This window comes from Electrophorus electricus, chromosome 4, assembly GCF_041902795.1.
Source record: "Electrophorus electricus isolate QZ-2024a chromosome 4, ASM4190279v1, whole genome shotgun sequence".
Classification (NCBI taxonomy): domain Eukaryota; kingdom Metazoa; phylum Chordata; class Actinopteri; order Gymnotiformes; family Gymnotidae; genus Electrophorus; species Electrophorus electricus.
In genome coordinates, this window is record NC_137500.1 from 27,122,111 (window position 1) to 27,143,204 (window position 21,094).

General features: G+C 38.2%; 1 protein-coding gene and 1 long non-coding RNA gene across 6 annotated transcripts in view; both read right to left on the minus strand.

The window, feature by feature from the left end:
* Positions 1–4,938: 4,938 nt before the first annotated feature.
* LOC145657651 (uncharacterized) lies at positions 4,939–10,406 on the minus strand. The gene is made up of 3 exons (XR_014123527.1): positions 10,092–10,406; positions 7,344–7,393; positions 4,939–7,237 (listed from the first exon to the last, which is right to left on the minus strand). It is a non-coding gene; the product is annotated as an uncharacterized LOC145657651 (long non-coding RNA).
* Positions 10,407–11,112: 706 nt separating this feature from the next.
* cpeb4a (cytoplasmic polyadenylation element binding protein 4a) overlaps positions 11,113–21,094 on the minus strand; it is a 45,956-nt gene continuing 35,974 nt past the window's right edge. For 3 of the 5 annotated variants that reach the window (XM_027017087.3, XM_027017085.3, XM_027017086.3), the window contains exons 3-11: positions 19,716–19,806; positions 17,881–17,931; positions 17,700–17,723; positions 17,381–17,557; positions 17,040–17,129; positions 15,832–15,950; positions 15,310–15,424; positions 14,490–14,671; positions 11,113–14,138 (exon numbers count right to left, since the gene is read on the minus strand). In XM_027017087.3, coding sequence (XP_026872888.2) covers positions 13,911–14,138; positions 14,490–14,671; positions 15,310–15,424; positions 15,832–15,950; positions 17,040–17,129; positions 17,381–17,557; positions 17,700–17,723; positions 17,881–17,931; positions 19,716–19,806 — 1,077 coding nt within the window. In that variant the 3' untranslated portion in view covers positions 11,113–13,910. The remainder of the gene's footprint in view (positions 14,139–14,489; positions 14,672–15,309; positions 15,425–15,831; positions 15,951–17,039; positions 17,130–17,380; positions 17,558–17,699; positions 17,724–17,880; positions 17,932–19,715; positions 19,807–21,094) is intronic. The other 2 variants (XM_081713013.1, XM_027017089.3) reach the window with 2 other exon arrangements.

The window sequence follows — 21,094 nt, forward strand, 5'->3', positions numbered from 1 at the left end:
CTTATAGCAAACTTTGAAGGGAAGTGGGATTGGGCTAGCCTGAAAATTACTGTCATTACATTGTTATTATTAACACCTTGTAATTAGGCCTTTGGAATCTGGTTCTTTTAACCAGGATTTAACAGTAATGATACAAAATTGCTACCTTACTAAAGTGTATGGCGCCCACTCTGATTAGCTGGAGACTGTCGTTTTAAAAACTATGAATTTTGCCCTGCTGTCATTTAAACTTCAGACTTTGGATGATGCTATATTTGCCACAACAGTGCACAACTGCTTAGGATGCAATGGAGTGAACATACAGAGAATTACATCTGTTACTTCTGTAGCTGACTGCGTGGCAGATGGGGGGTGATGGTGGGGTGCAGAACGTTTTTGACAAATGAAACAAGAGCACATTACTGTTATTGCGAATACAATTTTAAACTGAAGACATTCTCAAGCCTCACTTTAGTCCGGAGGTCCACAGACAACTGTGTCAGACAACAGGATTTACAATATGTCCGTGACAAAGTATACTTCAAACAGAGCCTTTCCTTTATAGCACACACTGCAGTAATTATTTGATTCTCGCTGGGAATGTAATGGTACAAGTCAAAAGTAATACTTAGGTGCCTCCACCAAGTCTGGGCTCCTGTGTTCTTATTACAGCCTTTTAGAGGAATGCTGCTCTGTAATTGTGACAGGTTTAGTGTCCCATGAGAGGGACTTGGCTTATGGACTCATTACCTTTTATGTATCGCCATGTTCACAGCATGACTTGTTGTGTAAAATGCTCGTAAATCAATTATCAGCCTGCTTCTTCATTGGTTCATGGGTCACATCTGCAAAAGCAGAAGTTAAGGGGTGCTTGGGTTAAAAACACCCACGTACTTGTTCCTATGCTGCTAATTTGGAGTCTTTTAGGTTACTTAATGAAAAGAAAGAGAAGACATCATTAGGAGGAAATTCTATTAAAAGGTAGCAGAAGGCATTCAGGTGTTTAATGCTCATTAGTGACAAGAGGAAGGAAGGTCTTTGCTTCTGCCAGATAAGCAGTTCTAGTATACTGGTGCTCCATACAATAGCCAGATGTGACGCTCATTGTATATATAAGACCCCTTTATGCAAAATAAGGGAGCAGACTCTCTCTGTCTAACTGATCACATGATAACTAGCATGCAGTGATGAAGTGTACTGGGATAGGTCATCCCAAATGTCTGTTTTAAAACAAACTCTTACAATGATACAGGCTTGATAAACAATTAGACTGAGAGGGATTTTATATTGATACTATACCAGCCTTACGCTCCTGGGAGAATAAAGCACTATGTACCTCCCACCGCAGTTCAAAGATGTGAAAATAAGAGTATTTGAATCAAAGCGATTCGACTGTTTAAAGAATGCACTGGGTAATGGAGTACAGTGTAAACCATTTGGCCATCCTTGCTTATTTGAGTGCAGTATATGCTCTGCAATATTTACTTTATAACTCAACAACTGGGATTAATAACATTCTTTTTAAAAATGGATTTTAATCAAATGTGGAAGTCTCCATGATTCCCGTCCTTTTTGCATAATGGGAAACACAATGTAGTTTGCATTAACGTTTTGAAATGCAGCTGTCAGTCAAACATTCCATGCAGAATGTGCATAGCCACAAACATTCAATCAGTCAAAATTGGTTAGTTTAAGAATCAATCAGTTCCATTTATACACCCATACATGACTCTAAAGTAGTGAGGGAAGGGTGTGTAATGCGTCTGTTAGCTACCATGGTGACCTGAGATTTACTCATCCGCGGTATCATTACACCACGGTTCATAAACAATGTCGCTTCAAAACATTCGTTTTTAATGGTCCTTTAAAGCCAAAAACACATATTACTTAATTCTTTCTTAAACAAGCTATTTAAAAAGGTAAAAATGTATCAAAGGGCCACGCAAAATGGTGTTCTTCACTATTACTCTAATTGATGCCTTAAACAGCTAATTTCTGTGCGTCACGCTACACTGAAATGTAAGCAGATCATTAAACGCTGTTCAAGTCCCCCCGGTACTAGACGAGATAGCTCCACGTCTAGGACCGGATTTGAACCACAGGAACCCTTTACTCCAACTAGTGCTGCATTTTGTTCTACTCTTCTCTCTGCGGGAAAAAAAACTAACAGGACAAGCGAAGCAAGTTCAGAACATCACTGACAAGGCGTCTATGCCTGCAGCGGTACGCATGCGCAGAGAGACGAGCACGCTTGAACTCCAGCGTACGCACACCGAAGCAGCGCTAGTGCCGCAGCCACGGGCGAACCGGCTGCCTTTCGGCTGTGTGGATCCGGCTCGAGTCCTTATCGTGCTCTCATCACAACTTATGCAAGGCACATGGCGCCGAAGCTCTCTCAACTACCATTGACACCGCTTACTTCCCTCTGGGCGACGCACAATTATAACTGCTCCAGCAGTTAGACAGCCGTTTCTGAGAATGAGCTGCAAGACAAGCTTAAATATCGGTCTGATATCACCGTATGAATGTACAGGCCTTCAGCCAGTGTGTAATGAAAATGCTCGCAGTCAGGGAGAAAAGTTATTTTCGGCTAATTAACTGTTGGGCTACTACAACACTTACGTTTAAGCAAAAAAAGGAAAAATAAAGAAATACTACCTTACGCTGGACATACAAATTCGCTATCTCTGAACCTCTCGTTGACACTTAAATGAACTCTTAAGTATGAACTGCTCAAACAGGTTCGAACTGAAACAGAATTTGCAAAGCATGTTTTTCATCCTACGCGGCTGCCCGAGACTTGACCTCCTGACTAACACATTAACGCAGCCTCTAACATAACCAGTTCAACTGAATCCGCTATATTAATTCAGGAAAAAAACCCCATTAAACTCAGGTGTTACCCACAGGGAAAAAACAAAACAAAAAACAAGTTCACAGATTGAATGTGGATACAGGAATGAGGGATGGCATTGCATTAGAATTGTTCCCGAGTTCTAAGCTTTTGCCCTCAAGAGACCAGATTAATTAGTTACAAATCTAACCAGATATTAAAACATGCATTAGTACATTTTACTGTCTATTCAGCCTTTTGATGATGTTAATGTCAGTCAGCTTGTAGAGAGCAGCTGCACCCGAGGTCAAACTTATTTGGGGATGTACAGGCTAATTCCGTACATGCTGTTATTTCTTCAGTTAAGATGATGATGAAATAAAACTAGATCAAGATAAACCTCTCCCGATCTATTTTGCCATTAAAGTCCAAACCTGCATTTATAATTATGAAAGAAGAACACAATAAACACTTAGATAATTGCATTACTAACACATGAGGAATTTTCCAAACATATAGACACATTAATTTTTGTAAAAAATCCCTGAAAGGTGGGGAACAAAGAAAGATGAAAAGTTCTATTGATCAATTTTCAAGTCAGGTAAAATGCAAATTAGGTTAAACAATGCAAATTAGTTAAAAGTACATAAAAGAAGCTGTCACATTGTATCTTATGCTAGAAAAATGTGTACATTGACGCAGTGTGGCCTGATTTGACACTCTTTTCCCTAGAGGGATAATTGCTGTTTGTGTTGTTCCTGTTTCTTTACCCATCATTATGGAGATTATATTGAGCAGAGGTGGCTTGTGGCTCAGGGCTCATATTACTGCAATTACAGGCAAGGTGTGGCTCTATTTGCTTTGTGTGTTTCAACATATGACCTGAAACAAGCCTAGTGGTGAAAATAATTGCATCTTAAATAGGCATTTGCGTCTGTATCAAAACGTACATGGCCTTAATAGTGTGCTGTGGTCACAGGACACCATGCAATACTCTGTTTTCCTCTTTTTACTGGTCTCCAACTCCAAGATAGATTGTACATTGAGCCTCGTTGGCAACCAGGCCAACTTTGCTTCAGGATTAATATTAATCCAAGGATATGATTATCCTCAATAATTTTCATTTTTCGAGTTTCAGCTTGCCACACACCATCAGTTCCATCTTCACCGTCAGTTCTGTGCTCAGTACTCTCAGGTTCAGTGCAGAATATAATATACATGTAAACATCATCAAAGAGTAATCCCCATTATTCAACCAAATCAAAGTTAAACTCTAAGCTCTAAGTACAAGGATTCTCATTCTTTTACATCTAATTTAAGGACTTTGCGAGATTTTTCAAAGACTAAATTAAAATTTTTCATATACTTAACTTCACACGATGTAGCGTTGGCAGTGATGTGGTGATTGTGCTGGGAATCTGCAGTTATATGGTAAAGTCAAGGAATTATGTCTCTTCATATTATTTTTTAATCATAGTCATTTATACCTTAATTCCGGAAACATGCTATGCAAGTTTTTTCATTAATGGATGGGAGTATCTAACCGACAATGTACCTATAACTTCAAAACATGGCTCTTTAAACTTTCTGTGGAAATGTCATATAAAGATATATGTAAAGGTGGCTTTGAGTTAAGTAGAGCTGATTAGGGCACTATTAGTGTTTTGCTACATTTCTTGGACTGTTCTTAAAGATAGGTTAATTTAATTAAACTGTGTGACCAGTTATTGCAAATTAAATATTTAAAAAGGACTGGTTCCCCTATTCTGGGCATTGTACAAGCTTCCCCGAGAAGAAAAACATTGTGCCTTTTCTTTAATTACTTTATATAATTAAGAGTCTGCATGAAGAACCTTTCCATACCTTTTATATACTAGTCCAAGTTTTTGGACTACTCTATTAAATTCATAATACAGGCCTTAATCAGATTCACAGCTGAAGCCTAAAATGACTAAAATACAAAGCGGTTTTATTTTTCAGTTGGTTAGTTCTTACTGATTTTGTTTGTGGTCAGTCCATCTATTTACCAGTCCATCGACGCTGGTAAATATCTATATGTGTATTTTTTTAGAACATTGCTTGGTTTGTTTCTGAAGTAATGTGGGGGGAAAAAGACAAAACAAAAAAACAACAGAATACATTTTATATCTGATGCCCAAAACATACAATAATAAAGCCAAACTGAGGGAGGAAAAAAACTAAACCAAACAAAAAAACCAAAAAACAAATAAAAAAAAGTTTACCACATTATCCCAGGATAGTCAAAGCCTTGTTCCTGAGCATCATTCAAAAGGGCTGTAATAAATACAGTGAGGACAATTCTACAAAGCAGTACCTAAATATAATACAGCTGTAAAAATCTAGCATGTGCACAAACTGAATGGAATTATAATTGCAACTCAGAAAACATCCTCGTATTTTGTGGAGAAACATTCGACTGCAAAGCACACCTTCACTTCATTACTCTCTGAGAACCTGTGGAAAAAAACACTTTGCATACATATAGAAATGTCCTTATATAAAACTATAGGAGACTACATGGAAACAGGCTGTAGTGGTAGAAATACCCCAATCAAAGGGACAGTGCAACGTCCCTTTCAGACCATAATCCTGATGAAAATGGTTATGTGTAGATAGTTATCTATTCCATTTAAACATTGCACATTTACTTGCAATGCTGCACACAGAATTTGATGGGAACCATAGTCAGTGCCCAAAAATGGTTTGAAATTCTGAAGGGTAATATTGCCAGCCCCTAATCTAACAAATAAGACAAAATAATTACCTATAATTAATGAAACCTATGACTGAAAGACAGTACGTGTCAAACCAATTCATCGGAACTGCAGTAGATTAGACACATCAGACGACGTCATGTGTATAATCTGAAGAGGCGATCTGACATGTAACACACATTAACCTTCTAGCCAAAGTTTTAATGCTGATAATCCAAAAATCTGATTTTGATTGTTGTGATGTCTGCATGATTAATTGTAAGGCTCATAACTGTGTCACTGTCATCTAAGAAACTGAATCTGAGTAGCTGTCTAGAAGTGTTTTAAGATTACACCAAGTGCAATTAAATAGTTTTGTATACTAAAACAGACAGAACCTGATATATTTGGGTCACTTTCAAGGTCTGTTAATTTTAACTGACTAAAAATAAAGCACAGAGTTCAAACGTTTTCTTGTGATTTTCATAACTAGCTGTATTTAGGCTTTTTTCCTTTCCTCCTGCAAGAGTAAGACTATTGAAATGATGCTTTAAAATGATGTCATCATAAGGTAGCCTGCGTTTGCAAACTGCTGATGTTCAAACAGAACTGTCCAACTAGGAGCTTGTGCTGCCAAATTATTGCACTACTAAAAAACAGCAAAAAAAACCACAAAAAACAAAAAAACAAAAAAAGATTATGAAGCCCATTTATCAATGATCTAAAGAGAAGAAAAAAACTGCTTGTACATTTTGTGTGATCATATCAAATATGCATAAGCATGAATAAATGCTTGTTTAAAGGAGTAATAATTACCAAATGGTGAAAAGTTCTATTTATTTATTTTTAAAGAACCATAATGCCAAATTGCTCAGAATTTTAAATAATACCTGTCAAATGGTCACGCTAAAATGTAAATTAGTTTATACTCCCACGCCACCAAATTCCTAACACACTTAAAGGGTTTTCATCATTACACTGAGAACATGATCAGATTAAAAACCTGATTAATCAGGTTTTTAGTGCTTTGAATATAGCACCATCTAGTGCTCAAATTCAAATGAACATATATACACAAACAAACAAAAATAAATAATTAACTCAATTTTTACAATAGCTCAATGATATTAAAAGTTTGTTTCTCATAAAGCTTTATCTACATACTTTGGCTTGGCAACACAACTTGCATGCACTTCCGTCCAGTCTCAGACAACAAATTTTATTTTTTTTTCTTAACAAATAATGTTAACTTCATACCACATTTCAGTTAAAACAATGGTAAGCCAATATTTAATATGCAACAACATTCTAAACTGACAGAAGAAAAAGAGCACACGATAACTTTGGTAACTTGTGTAAACAAAACTCATCTAATTTCAAACCTGACTTTCCATTAGCTACCTGCCTGAATCCGCTGTTGAAAAACACACCATCATAGCAGCTGATTCTTCAGAATAATTAAGAGCATTTTTAGTGATACTATGTGTTTTTAGTGATGCCTGTGTTACTCTAGGATACCTGTAGGATATGCCGACACACTGCAACGCTTCCACCAGTTGTAGAGTGAAATGAAAGTTTTACTTGCTGAGGTTTTCTGGCCTTTTTACAGCTTCTTGGCTCCCTGGTTTAAGGTGAGAGACCGCTGTCTGATGGCTCTGTTCTCCTGTACCATCCTGGTAATTGTCCTTAACACATGCTGTTTGACCTCAGACTGGTGGTGAAATCAGGACAAAGTCACTCAACTACCCAATTAATTGCTGATGGTACAGTATACACATTTAAAAGTGAACTAAATTATTAATGTAAATTAAACTTACTTTCTTGTCTCCCTTTACAGGTCCAAGTTGTGGTGTAAAGCAGAAGACATCTGACATGTAAGAATATGGCCCTGTTAGCATAACTTAAATTGAATAAGTTACATTTCTGAAAAATCTTTAAGTTGCCGTCAGCCATAACCTAAAAATTCAACTAGTGTGGAAACAAGGACACAATTGATATGAAGCACTAAAGCTATTTGAGTACCAACAATGCCCCCTTGTGGAGAAATATATTTTTGCTCTAAATGAGAGTGAGTCAGTGAGATATTTGCCATGTCCATGAGGTTTTCATGCGGTATTGGACAGATGAAAGGTGATGCAATGTTGAGCATTTAGAATGTTATTAGACCTTCTACAACTCCTTGAACGCCTGAAAGAACAAACGCTACCTACCAAACCCCTACATTGTTTCAATGGTCATTAAAGATTTATACAGACATGCCTAATGAAAATGGTTTGAGAGCTTTAAAATACTTTCTTGATGCAAAACCAGAGAAGAACCCTCCCACACATATTCTTTTAAGATTGTTGGAATGTGTGTTAATTCTAAACTGTATCTTTGACTCCAAGACTACTCACAAATAAGAGAAGAAAAATGTTTGAAACAGTATACTGGACCTGTACCTTTAGTATTGCTGAGATACATTAATGACATTTTTTGCTACTGCAAAACATATATTTTAAAAGTGCCAACGGTTTTTTCTTCTTTGCTCATGTTTTATCTGTTCAGAGAGTGGACGCACTGACCTATATGCAATCTACTGTTAGAAACACAAGAATTCCTTTGGTGCTGACCTATCATCTACTAAAATAAAACAGTGGCTAAAATTATACTTAAACACTACAGAATCCTCCAAGACGAAACAGAATCTGCATCCATTTTTAAGGATCCTGTAATCTTCTACAGATTAGACAAAAACATCAAAGACATACTCATCAAAAGTGAAATAAATGACCATTAGTATACTGTGATACTGTAGCCTGCAACTGCTCTAGATGTGCTGATTGTACATTTAACTCAGTCACTAAAATAATTAGCACAAAAGGATAAATTATTATCACCTATTCTTCCCCATGCATTACTGTGGGAGCTGTCTACTGTCCTACTTTCAAGAGATGTAATCATCTTTATATTGGAGAAACCAAGTGGCTTGTCTTCAGACTATCAAAATTAATCATGTCATTTCCAGTGACAAGGCATTTCAGTGCTAATGAACATTGCATTAATTACATATCTGTACTGTTGTTGTTATGGAAGAAATTAAATTAGGAAACTTGAAGAAAAAGAACTGATCTAAATCTCTGAACTTTAGAACCCCATGGATTGAATGTTATGATTTTAACAGCTACTATTTCATATATAACCTAGATATTCAGATGCACTCTGCTTGCACAACTGATGAAGGACCCTTGTCTGAAATGTACACAAGGTTTCCAGAGAAACAGGACTTCACTACAATTTTGAATATCTCTACATGTTTTACCACAGTACACTGCAGTTACTGACATGGAATCTTCTTTGAATTTATATACAAATGCATAAAAAGTATGTATAATGCAATTCTTTATGTGGTCGGTTGGTATGCATTTAAGGGTTAAACATCAGAACAGGAATAGGTGCCTGCTTTTTCTCCCTCAGTAACTGGGTGCTTCTGGAACTACTAGTGTGCATTTTAAGTTACTTGCTGGACTGGTTAAATTCATTTGGTTAGGACAGCAGAATCACTGTTACACTGAATATGTTAAAATGAAAACTTGCTGCACTGCAATTATAAATAGCTAATCTATCTAATCACTAGATTACATTACTGCAACATATTTAGTTACTGGCTGCCACACTTCAGGCATGTTTTCTGAAAGAAATTGCCTGCCCTCTTTTTGCTTTCTCTCTCTCTCCACTCATTTCCTTTCTGAAATCCTGATTTTTCTTTCATTTTAACCAGGACTGAATTTCTCTGGTCACCAGCACATAAATTACAGCAGAGTTCTGCGTGTAGGAATATTAAACCACTTTTGCTTTTGAGGCGGGGTAGGGAGAGAAATGAAAGGAAACAACACGTAATGGAAAACAGAATTTAAGGAAGACACAATTTTTTTTTTCTCTAATAACAGCGAGTATAAAAATTTTATAAACCTAAATCTGTTTCTTCTCGGGGCTATTGAAGCTAAGCCTTCAACATCTAAGGAGGGCCCTGGGTAATCAGTTCCAACATTACGCGCTGTCCGACGCCCCTGAGCATGAAATCCAATTATGGGCTTTAGCCCCATACGCGGATCTTTAGCATAAATCATATTTCAAAAATTCTACACAGAATATTCAAAATAATTTTAATAGGATATGGGGGGGACCAAACAGCTAAGTTAGGGCAGCCTTAGGATGTATAGGTTAACGCTAGATAACTCCAATGTTTGTCTTGCAGCCCAGGTACTCACGAATTTCTCTTAACTTGGGGATCAGATGGGATACAAATTGGCCAACCAATAACAATAATCTGAATGCTCTGAATTAGCCATCAGTAACTACAAAGGTTAGCTAGACTGAAAAACGATTCACATGGCTCTGCTATACGATATAACGTTAGGATGATATGTCGAGGGAAGAAAAATGGAGAAAAGGAAGTCGTCCAGAAAAGGTTGTAGTCAAAATAAGGTGAAAAACAAACCAAACTGGCCATCTTGCTAACCTAGATAACGGATGTCGTTTAACTGAACTCAGACAGCTATTTTAGCTAACCTAGGTTAACCTACCTTGTTCAGAAACCTTGTGTTGTTGCATTTTTTTGAGAGCTGGTCCCAATGAAGCATTCGTAATGTCCTTCCCCTTTAGTGTCATTAAATAATTTAACTTGAAGTCCTGTAACTTTCTCTTTGTTGTGAGAGACGGAGGATCGGTAACGTTAATTTCTGGACTATTCCTTTCTGAGATTGGCGACAGGGTCTCACTAATCCCCAACTTTCTTTTTAATTTCGGCCCTGAGTTCTTGTCAGGTTTTGCGTTCATGACTTTATTTTTGGAAACCTGAGAGAAACGTCGTGGTACATAAAGAGATCTGTTTTAGTAGGCGTAAGGAACAAAGACGCCAATAGTGAAGTAAAAGTGCCAGCTAGCGTTAGCTAGTTATCATGTGAGCGAGCTGCTAGCGCGTGCCACTGGGTATGAAATTATATACATAATTACCTAAATTTGTATTACTGAAGAGCTCGGCAAAACGTTAACTAAGTTTACTGGGAGTAATCAAACATCAAGGACACAACATAAGAGCCGGAACTGCCTAATGGTACCACAAGGATGTGCTGTTGTCTCTGGCTCGTAGGCACTGTCAGGTGCGCGTGAAGTTACCATAGCGGATCGGAAGCTAGTCCTAGTAGGATTTGTCTTAGCAAGCAGCACTCATGCGTCTAACCTAGTACAGTTACAATGCATAATTGTGGTTACAGAGCTGTCATTTAAATCAGTCTCTAATGATAAGCTATTCTCCATTGTTTCTGAGGATGTACACGTGTATTGTAAACTTAACAGGCTGAACCAATGCATCGGGCTGTCGTTTATTTATGTCAATACTGCTCCATTTTGAAAGTACACTCTATAAAATAATCTAAAAATATATGACCTCATGTAAACCACCCTGCCAGAAACCAGCAGATACCTGTGCCTACCTGAGATTTGGGTCTCTCTCACGCACACACACACACACACACACACACACACATGCCACAATTTCCATTATTTAATTTAGGTCATTTTCACATTTGAAAAAAATACAATGTAGCAGTTTACTCATTAAGTTTATTCATACAACATTTCACAATACAAATACTTAGAAATTAAGCATACAGTTATAAATAGCTGGCAAATAATTAAGACATAGGACTCAACTACAACAGCACATTAATGACTAACCCAACTATAAAATAATGCTTTCTTTTACATAACTCCATATGGTGGTAAAATATAAAAAATCTAAACTTATAAATGGCATAGCAAAAATTATACCTCTTATAAAAATCTATTGATAAATACAACCTTCTGATACAGTTATAAACTATGTAAATTTAAATTATCAGTCACAGAATATTCTGATATTTTTCTTATCCTTCTGTAGACATGAAGCACAACAATGTGATTAATAAAACTTAGAACTCTTAATAGGTATACTTTTGATAACTATGTTCAAAATGACAAAAGTTTAGCATTCCAGTCCAAAATAACTACATGTTTAATACATTTCTCCATTTACAATGATTTTAATCACAGTAGCATGAAATTAAGTAAGAAAATATGTGAATACACAAAAGTAAAAATAACTTTTTTTTTTACACATATATTAGTGGTATTATTAGTATACAAATGGGAAAATGGAAAAAAGTGTTATAATGACTAAGGAATTATATTAAGGGATGGGACAGGTTAAATTTCCGCAGGTCCGTGAGCCACTGAAGAATTACAGATCAGATTGTTTATGAAGAGAAAATCGTATTGCACATAACTCTAGGTTATTTTGCAAGATTGAACACATTCACATGTGAAAGCCCCAGATCCATTCTGTGTAGGATTCTGAGTGCAGTAGTAGGCAAGGCCACAGCAAAACTCCGCTAGTATTTCTGTTTGCTCACCTTCAGTACAAGAAAGTTATAATTCTGTCTACGAGCTTGGAAGGAGTTACATAAAACACAAGCATAATCTGAATGAAGCCAAGACCAGATCATCTTTATCTTAATTTTAGGTCATGCATATTTAGCAAAAATTAGTCTTTCTGCCTTTCAGGATTATATGTAATGCTAAACATTATTGATACTTCACTATGGAACATTCCTAATTCTGATACAAGATGCATCCTATGCAGAATCTTATTTACACTGATTTTATTTCTAGAAGTAAAAAGGGAAGTAATGTACCATTTCCAATATTGAGAATAGGCTGGTTTTATATATTTTTACAAGTGCCACACATGTCAAGGTTCTCTCATGCTTGATTCAATGTTTACCCTTCAAATCTCTGCTGTCGTGTATATATATATATAAAGCTTAATTAAAAAGTATATTAACTTTTCCATTTTCATGTTTGACTTATAACCAGATCTCTTAGTAACAAAGGTACAAAATCTATACCCAACAAGTGAAAAAATGAGGTATCGCAAAAAGACTTTCCATTTGTGAAAAGAATGTGCCTAAATGACTTGAAAAACAATATATAGAAAAGTAGTGCATATGTTCATGTTAATGATAAAATAACCATCTAGAAAACACAGTACAAAAATCAGCAGACCACTTATAAAATAATATTCGTTTCTCTGTGACAGAAAATTCTTTGAAATGTCTTCAGCTACCACAATGCTCAATCCAATGGAAAAAAAAAACAAAAAAAAAAAACATGCAATAAAACACTATCAGTACAACACATGGTAATTCTCATTAGTAATACGATATTAAGTTAGCTTTTAGCACAATTTCCCTGACAAGTGAGCAAATGTTACTGCCATAACCATCACAAGAATTATTTGTTTGTTTGTTTGTTTTTTTAAATCAAATTCAAATGAACATTTAAATCACCCCATTATCTTTCCACAACAATAACTGCCATGATTTCACAGAGGTCAAGACATTTATTATCTCTAAGGCTCATCTTTGGTTCGCCTGTCTAACGAAAAAATAAAAACGCGTGGAGCAGATAATACAAGTTAAGCCACAGACAACCTTACTGCTGACTGCCCCACCATCATCCTTGAGTTTGGGTCCTCAGGCTCACCAGGTTGTCCTGGGTGTGCCATGTTGCCATTATCTAAGTTGGTTATGCCGAAGTGGCCACTACTGCAAATGATTGCAGCGAGTACAAATAAAATGCATATTTCTACAGGTTTTGCTTCTTGTACACTTGGCAGTTAGCATAAGAGTAAGCATAACTATCACCAACACATCTCCCGTAATAGTCTGAGCCATTTCACCTAACGTTCATCAAACAGCCTTTCATATATCAGCATTTTGTTAGTTATACAGTAGGTTTGGTCTCCTGCTAGTAAGGTCCAAGTAGGTTATGCTAGAACTACCAGCATTAAACGTTTTCATGCAACTACTTGAGCTCAGTGTCTGAAAACTAGTCATCACCATTTGCATGTACAATGAAATGTGCATCTTGACTGCTCCTGCTGATTTTCTCCATGTAGTCAACTAGTGCATTCTGACCACGTCCTAAATGTGACCCTTCACACACAAAAAAAAAAAAAAAAAAAAAAAAAAAAAAAAAGAGGCCTCATCAGTAGTACAATTAAAATAAAACAGCATGTTAGAGTCAAGTCAGGCTAAACATCCATATTTATAAATCTAAAGCATTCAAGTTTTCATGCGCACCAACTTAGATTTTTTTTTTTTACACAAAAAAAAAAAAAAAAAAAAAAGAAATCTTGGTAATACACCATTTTCTTTTATCATCAGTTTGCAAAAAATTAAAAACTTAGAATAAATTAAATTTATACTTAAAAAAAGAACTCTAAATAAAAAGGAACTAGCAAAAATGGAAAAGTGCATGTATGCAAGTTCAGTAAGCTGTAGGCCCTGGCTCCTCCCCCGGGGTCAGTTCCAGCGGAAGGAGATGTGGCGCGGCCGGTCGCCCCCCTCCTTCACCAGGGGCTTGTGGAACTCCCGCCCAGCTCGCGAATGGATGGCTGCCCAGCAGTATTCACAGTAGTACTGCAGACATGTGACATTGGCACAAAAGAAGGGTGCAAACTTCCCCGCGCAGCGTGTGCCCTGACACTCATCACACAGCTGGTCGTCCAGGACGTATGGCTTCACTTCCACCTGGACAGAGACGACACAGAGACAATATGAGCGTAGTGTGAAGAGCAAATGACAGATGGCCACTTAAATAATGACTGGCCTGTGAAGAGTGAGAGAGAGAGAAATGATATTCAGGATATTGGACATTTATATTATTCCCCAAACCTCATCTAAACCTCCCGTCAACCTCCTACAACTTATCCTAATACAGTAGTGTTTTTCACAAACTATCCCGGTGACCCACTGTGCAAGCCTTGATTTAAAAAACACAAATAAAATACACAGCATGTACCAGGCATCAGCTGCAGTGTCCTGGGACTGAATCAACAGCAGACTCACACCCCACCCCCACCCTCCCACGCCTTCACCCACCCGTTTATCGATCTCGCCATGCTGCAGCTGCACAAAGCGGGCACTGATCGCTGCGATGTAACTCTGCTGGTTGGAGAAGGCCACACGGCCAGCCCCCTTGGGATACTTCAGCTCAGGGTCAGTGTCAATGCCAGCATAGCACACCCCTCCATACAGTCTGTCCATGATCATTGCCAGCTCCACTGCCATGGGGTGCGTGTACACACAAACACAAACACACACACACACACACACACACACACCAGTCAAAAACAAACCAGGACAGCACGAAAGGGACATTTCTGTCCCGGGAGACACATGCCATAACTGGTGACTGCGGTACTGAGCACGGGATTGAAGCTTGAATGTCCCATCTTACATTTTCCAGCATGAGAGTCATGTCATACAGCAGGAGAGACTGTTACATGCATTGTTTCCTTCTAAGTCTGAGTCAGTAGGAATTACTCAGTGAGTAATTGAATGAACAGTAATTATTGAAATATTCCATTACCTAAATGCACCATTTTCTCAAATGAGAATTCTAAGTTCTACAATAACATTTCCTGTTTATTTTTGTGCAAGAGGGAGAGTGAAATGTGTTCTTCTAATGTTATACTGCACAGACATGACCTCTTGTATGTTTACGCTGTGCAGAGAATGAGAAATCCAATGCTGTGATACAGTATTTATTAACAGTTATGCTATATTTACAAAGCAACTCCCAATAAAGAACAGGGCACATTTAAGCTTATAAACTACCTTGCATTATTTTCCTGCTCACATTTATTGGATTATGTAGTGATGCATTGTTGGTCTTAATACTAAAAGCCAAACTCTGTACCTGCTCGAAGAGGTCGTGGAACTCCCCCAACAAAGATGGTCTTTCTGGGGTCAAGGGGCTGTGAGCCATCCATGACAAAATCACTGTCGTTTAGATTCCATGGACGGATTTGGACCTAAGAATACACAAATCACTAAAGGTTTTCCAACAGTATTCTAGGAATCTGCTACAAATAAAAACATTCTAAATAAAATGTAGTCTTTGTGGATTTCAATCAAACTTAAATGAGCATACTGCCTACAGAGTGGTTTCACTTTCAAGTTTATTTAAGATGCTAAATAGTTTTTGAACTTGGAACCTTTTAAAATACCTGCCGGCATCCTCATATTGTCTGTAGGTTTTTCCACTGCAAATGGAGCAATGTGTATGCTAGAGTCCAGGGCTGCTGCCTCAAGTTTATATTTAACAGCACCTATTTTGAGATGGCGGCACCGTTGCAGAGCCAGCCCACCATTTCGATTTGTACGGAAGGTTAAAAATACTGGCTGAGGTGTAGTGGGTGGGCAGGCTGCAGGTGCTTACAGGCTTGTCTTTGATGGTGGGGCTGGACACACACAAGTACAACTTCCCATCCTCCTCCATGCATGCATCGATCAGGGCCTGGACCGAGCTCTCTTCTTGGAACAGAAGGAACGCATATCCTGAGGAGGAAGGACAGGTTTGAAGGAGCTCCACACAGTCGTTCATGGCGTATATTATAATGAATGGTCTATCACACAGGGTGGCAGGAGGACACTAAAATCAACCAGAAGGTGCAAAAAGAAAAACAACCCTCTCTTACATTAGCAGAAATATCAAACTCTTTTTAAGATTAAAATCATATGGACATTGTGACTCAGCATGGACTTTGTGAAAACAATCTAAATTTTTGAAAAATTAAGAACTTGCTTCATTTGGGTAACTTGATTACTCAAACATTTAACAACAAATAATTATATGAATATGAATACATGTGGTAAATTACCCTTAAGGTTTCTTGGATGTTCAGTACAAATTCCAACCCATACCAGTGAGAAATAGCCAACAAAGTAAGATTAAGTGAGGCTTAGCCTACACACAAAGAATTGCTAAAGCTATAAAATTTAGACTGGAGGGCCAAACTTAAATAAATAATAAGTGTTGGAGTAACGCTATAGGTTTTTGCAGGGTCTCATGAATCTAGTAGAAGTTTTCACTTTTTTTTTTCGTTCAAGAAAATCCATGCTATAACCCAGGAGGTCTAGGTGAGTTGCCATAGAACACACCTGGGGTGCGAATGCTGAATGATAACTCTAGATGTGCTTGACTAAAAACCATTTCTCCTGGCTTCATTTCCCTTCCCTCTTATAGTATACCTCTTAACAAGAAAACCCATCACAAGACCTTGGAGGTCTAGGAGAGCTGGCATGGAATGACCCCTCAGGGAATTCGCAGTCACAACAGCTAAAATATCTGTTGCTAAATAGCTACAGTACTTCCATAAATAGTCAGTTTGGCCATGTAAAGTAATTAATTTAAGCTTGACATGTTGCTTAGAGGAATCAGAGGAGTCACGTTTTGGGGGCAAAAGAAGCGCTGAACTAGACGGTTTACTAATATTAATATTAGTGAGCAAGTCATCATACAGTATTTTTTAAGAGCATTTAAATCTGATCTTAGAAATACACCTGTATGATAATGTGGTTACTAATATCAATATTTCATTCTGTATGTACAGCAAGCCAGAATATCAGCAATTTTCAGAGCCTGACCTTTGGGTGGGAAGTAGGATTTGCTCTCTGCTTTGTGTGGCCAATCCACAAACAAGTGTCCAAACCGACGGAAACTAGCGGTGATCTCATCTGAAACAAGATGCATTTCATTCAACACACAATGAGCTTTTGATCCTGCACATCGAGAAGGATTACCAGAATGAAAAGAAATGTGAAAAAAAAAAGCATCCAGATTAAATCCTGCCTCAAGGGCAAGTTTAATGTATGAAAAGCTCCACAGAATTAGTGTCGTCTTTGAAAACACATTTAGCCGGCGTTGGACTGGCAGCAGGCCTGCCTGTGGACTGCGAGACCACAGCGAGCCAGCGTCAAACGTGTACCTTCATCTATATCAGGAGGTAGTCCGCCAACGAAGACCTTGCGGGAGTAGCGTTCGATGCGCTCCCCGTTCTGGTGAGGGAAGCAGTGTGGGGAACCTAGGCCACCGAGACCCTGTTCAGACCGCTCGTCCTCCCCGAACCCACGCTCGTCCTCCATGGGGAACAGGGATGAATGACCTAATGCAGGCACACACACCCAGCCTGTTTTTTTGGATGCTCACTGTTGAAACAGTTAACATCCTAAACTAGTTCATGACAAAGACTGTTCAACTGGCAAAGAATGCGGGTGGGAGGGGAGGCACATAGCATGAAGCATTACCTCGACGTCTCCCATAATTCCTTGCTGCATGCAAAATAAGAAAGAATACAATTCAGGAGCAACACCACCAATCAAGTTCACAGTCATCTTCAACAATCAATTTCTTTTTGTTTAATGAAATGTTTAATGCCATGTTTTTCGTACATGGCAGAAGACAGCCCACACAAAATATACCACGTACCGTTCCCAGAGAGAGAGCCATCGCCACCTGGGTGGGAAAAGCCAAAGCGACCTACAACAAAGGTGAGCAAGCTATATAAGCACTTCATGCAGCCACACGTTCAGAATTAATGATACCAGTCTGTCGAAGCTGCAATGTACATTCATAATTACAAGATGTCATTTATCAGGCCTGTGAGTTCAACATTAAGTCATAGAGGTCAGAAATTATTACAGCTTCCTAAGAAGATGTAACCATTATAGAATATAATACATTTTCTGATTAAATGGAAACACACCATATGTACGCAGGAAAAAACAGAGTTTAATCAGGAATAATAGCAATATTCTGTATGGTGTTTGCCCTCTCTTCCCTATCTTAACCATCTACCCCTGGAGGTTCAGATTCAGCAGAAGGCTCACTGGAAACAAACTTCTGCTGTACAATTTAACACTGAAAACTATTTTTGCCATTAGTTTACCATATATTAGGAGATATAACATGTATAAATGTATTTAGGACACCTAAATGATAATGATTTCTTAATAAGGATATTTTTCAGTTCAGTTTCCATTCCTATATACTCTACACATTTCTTGCAAACAGTGTATACACATAAGGGTTGGGCCCTAATCACAATTTTTCTAGGCAAAATGTGACAGAAGGAGCAAACAGGAGGGGGGGAGGGGGAGAGAATTTATTAATTATTTGTGAAGGATCACAAACAAAGACCAACATGAACACCGCTCAGGTTAAGGAGTGAAGGGCATCTGGATTTCATATCTCGTATCTCGTAACCTGCCACAGCTGTGAAGGTCTAACATGGACACTGTTCCAGGAAAACCCAACTCTTATCATGCTCCATTATTAATGAAGAAAGAAAACTGTGGCACACTTCTCACTGTATACCTAATCTTACTTGTTGCATTACGTTATCACTGCAGAGATACTCACACTGGAAAGTCATGCGACACGGAATTAATTTTTTTATTGGCAATACCACCACCTGTCACATCCAAAGGCAAAGTGGATTCAGAGCTTTCTAAACATTTTCCATCATTATTGAGTGAGGACACTGGTATGACGTGTGCAGAAATGCACTAGTTCCGATTAACTTCCTCTGCACATTCTGCAATTCTACATTCAACAACAAAAGTTGGAGTTCTGTAGAAAGGATTGAAGAACTGCTATATTGAGAAAAAGGGAAAGTTATACAGTTCTATGGTTATACAGTGACATTTCTCTCAAACTAACCCAATGAATCTAGCATGATTCAAAAATAAGTATAACAATTATAAATGTTAGCCACTCTAACTATGCTACTGTTAGCACATGGTAGGAGGGATCAAATTTACATAAAATGCTTAAAAACATCTCCAAATATCAAAATTAATTAAAATATAGAACATGCAAAACCTCAAAGCACAAAGAATTTACATCATTTACCTGACGCCTTTATCAAAAGTGACTTACAATTCTGACTGAATACAACTTGAGCAAGTGAGAGTTAAATATCCTTGCTCAGGGGCCCAACAGTGCCTGGTAGTAGTTGGACTTGAACTGGCAACCTTCCGATTACTAGTTAAGTACCTTAAGCACTGAGCTACCACTGGTCTCAGAGTGTAAAGGCTACAAAAGGATTTGGAGTGCAGTAACTAATTCAGTAAAACAACTTTGAGGACATTCAAACCTGTGGGGAATACCAGAGTCTGATGCAACACAGAAGGCCTGAACAAGAGAGTACCTTTCTGTGCCCATCATCTGCTGACATGCGTGGTCAAACTTCTCCCACGCCTGACCAATATACCCACCATACCCACCAAAATCATTTCCCGGACATGTAATGCGGATGGTACCTTTCAAAGAATCCTGTTCAGCTCTCATAATGTCGATCAGGGAGTTCTCCAGGGAATGCATGCTGAAGCCGTCAAAGGACCGACTGCGCTCCTGCCAAGGGGCCAGGAAGAACCATCGTTAGCCTCCAACCCCTTCCTGTATCATTTCTACACATATCCAGTCTATTGAGCAGGGAGCATGAGGACGAGGACAACTGTTCACTGAAGGTTCAGAGTTTGAGAAGATTAATCTGGAGGGATGTTACTAAGTAAAACCACCCTCACATCCTGTGACTCAGCTAATCCATGGAGCAGCCTGTGAGCATAAAAACGGAGGATTCTGAATAGGTCTCCCTCTTTTTTCTGGAAACAATAGTTTTTTGGTTTTTTTTTTTAAAAGGACACCGATCACCCTTCACATCCGATACGTTTGCTCGGACAGGTGTGCCCTTCACTCCCCTTAACCAGCTAATGCTTCATAAACAGCAAACAAGCCAATGGCAAGGAAGGTCTTTGAAAGTCTAAAACAGGCCAGTCTGAACACTTTAAACAACAAATACCTTGCATATTTTCATAAGACACACTACTGTCAGGCACTTCCTAATTCTTATCAACTGTTTATTCATACAACAAGCCTGCTCTAATAAGAGGGGGTGAGGAAAACATCAGATCTGTTCTTGGAATTAGGCTAGTAAGGCGGGATGACTGTGCATGTGAAACAATAGTGCTTGTTTTCAAAGTCACCACCGTCTCCACTGGGTTCAAATGAGAACACAAAATGAGTAAACATAAATAAAAGGACAATGCACTAAATATTAACCAGTCAGTAACAGGAGTAGTACAATTTTTACCAAAGTACTACCATAAACAACTACTTTTTTAACAAGCTATTTCATTTTTAAAAATGCGTCTGAAATACAAAAACAATTTTAAATAAATCTGTGGAGGAAATACATTTAAAAAGTGATGTGATGAGTTTGTTACAAATTATGTCCCTCATCCAATGTAGGAAGCCATCACTGATGCATGATGGGTAGTAGAAGAAAAATGAATACTCTCTGTGATTGACCTTAGAAATGTCCCTGGTGTTTTTCCCTTCCTGAAGTCTGGAATTACAGATAATCATGCTCTCCTGAGCCGTTAATGGAACCAGACATTCGTTCATGTTCCCATTTTTCTTTAGCTGTGTGACTTACAGGCCTGATCCACTGTTTTTGACTCACTCCTGTGTATCTTTTTATAGCAGCCACATGCTAACCTTTAAGAAGTGTAATGGCAGGGGGACATTTCACATCTGGGCTTTGATCTAACACATCCATTAAACTACATGACGGCCATGCCTACCAGTCAGGCCTGGCCAAAGAGTATAAGTGGCTAACCGTTGCACCCAGCCCCCCCAA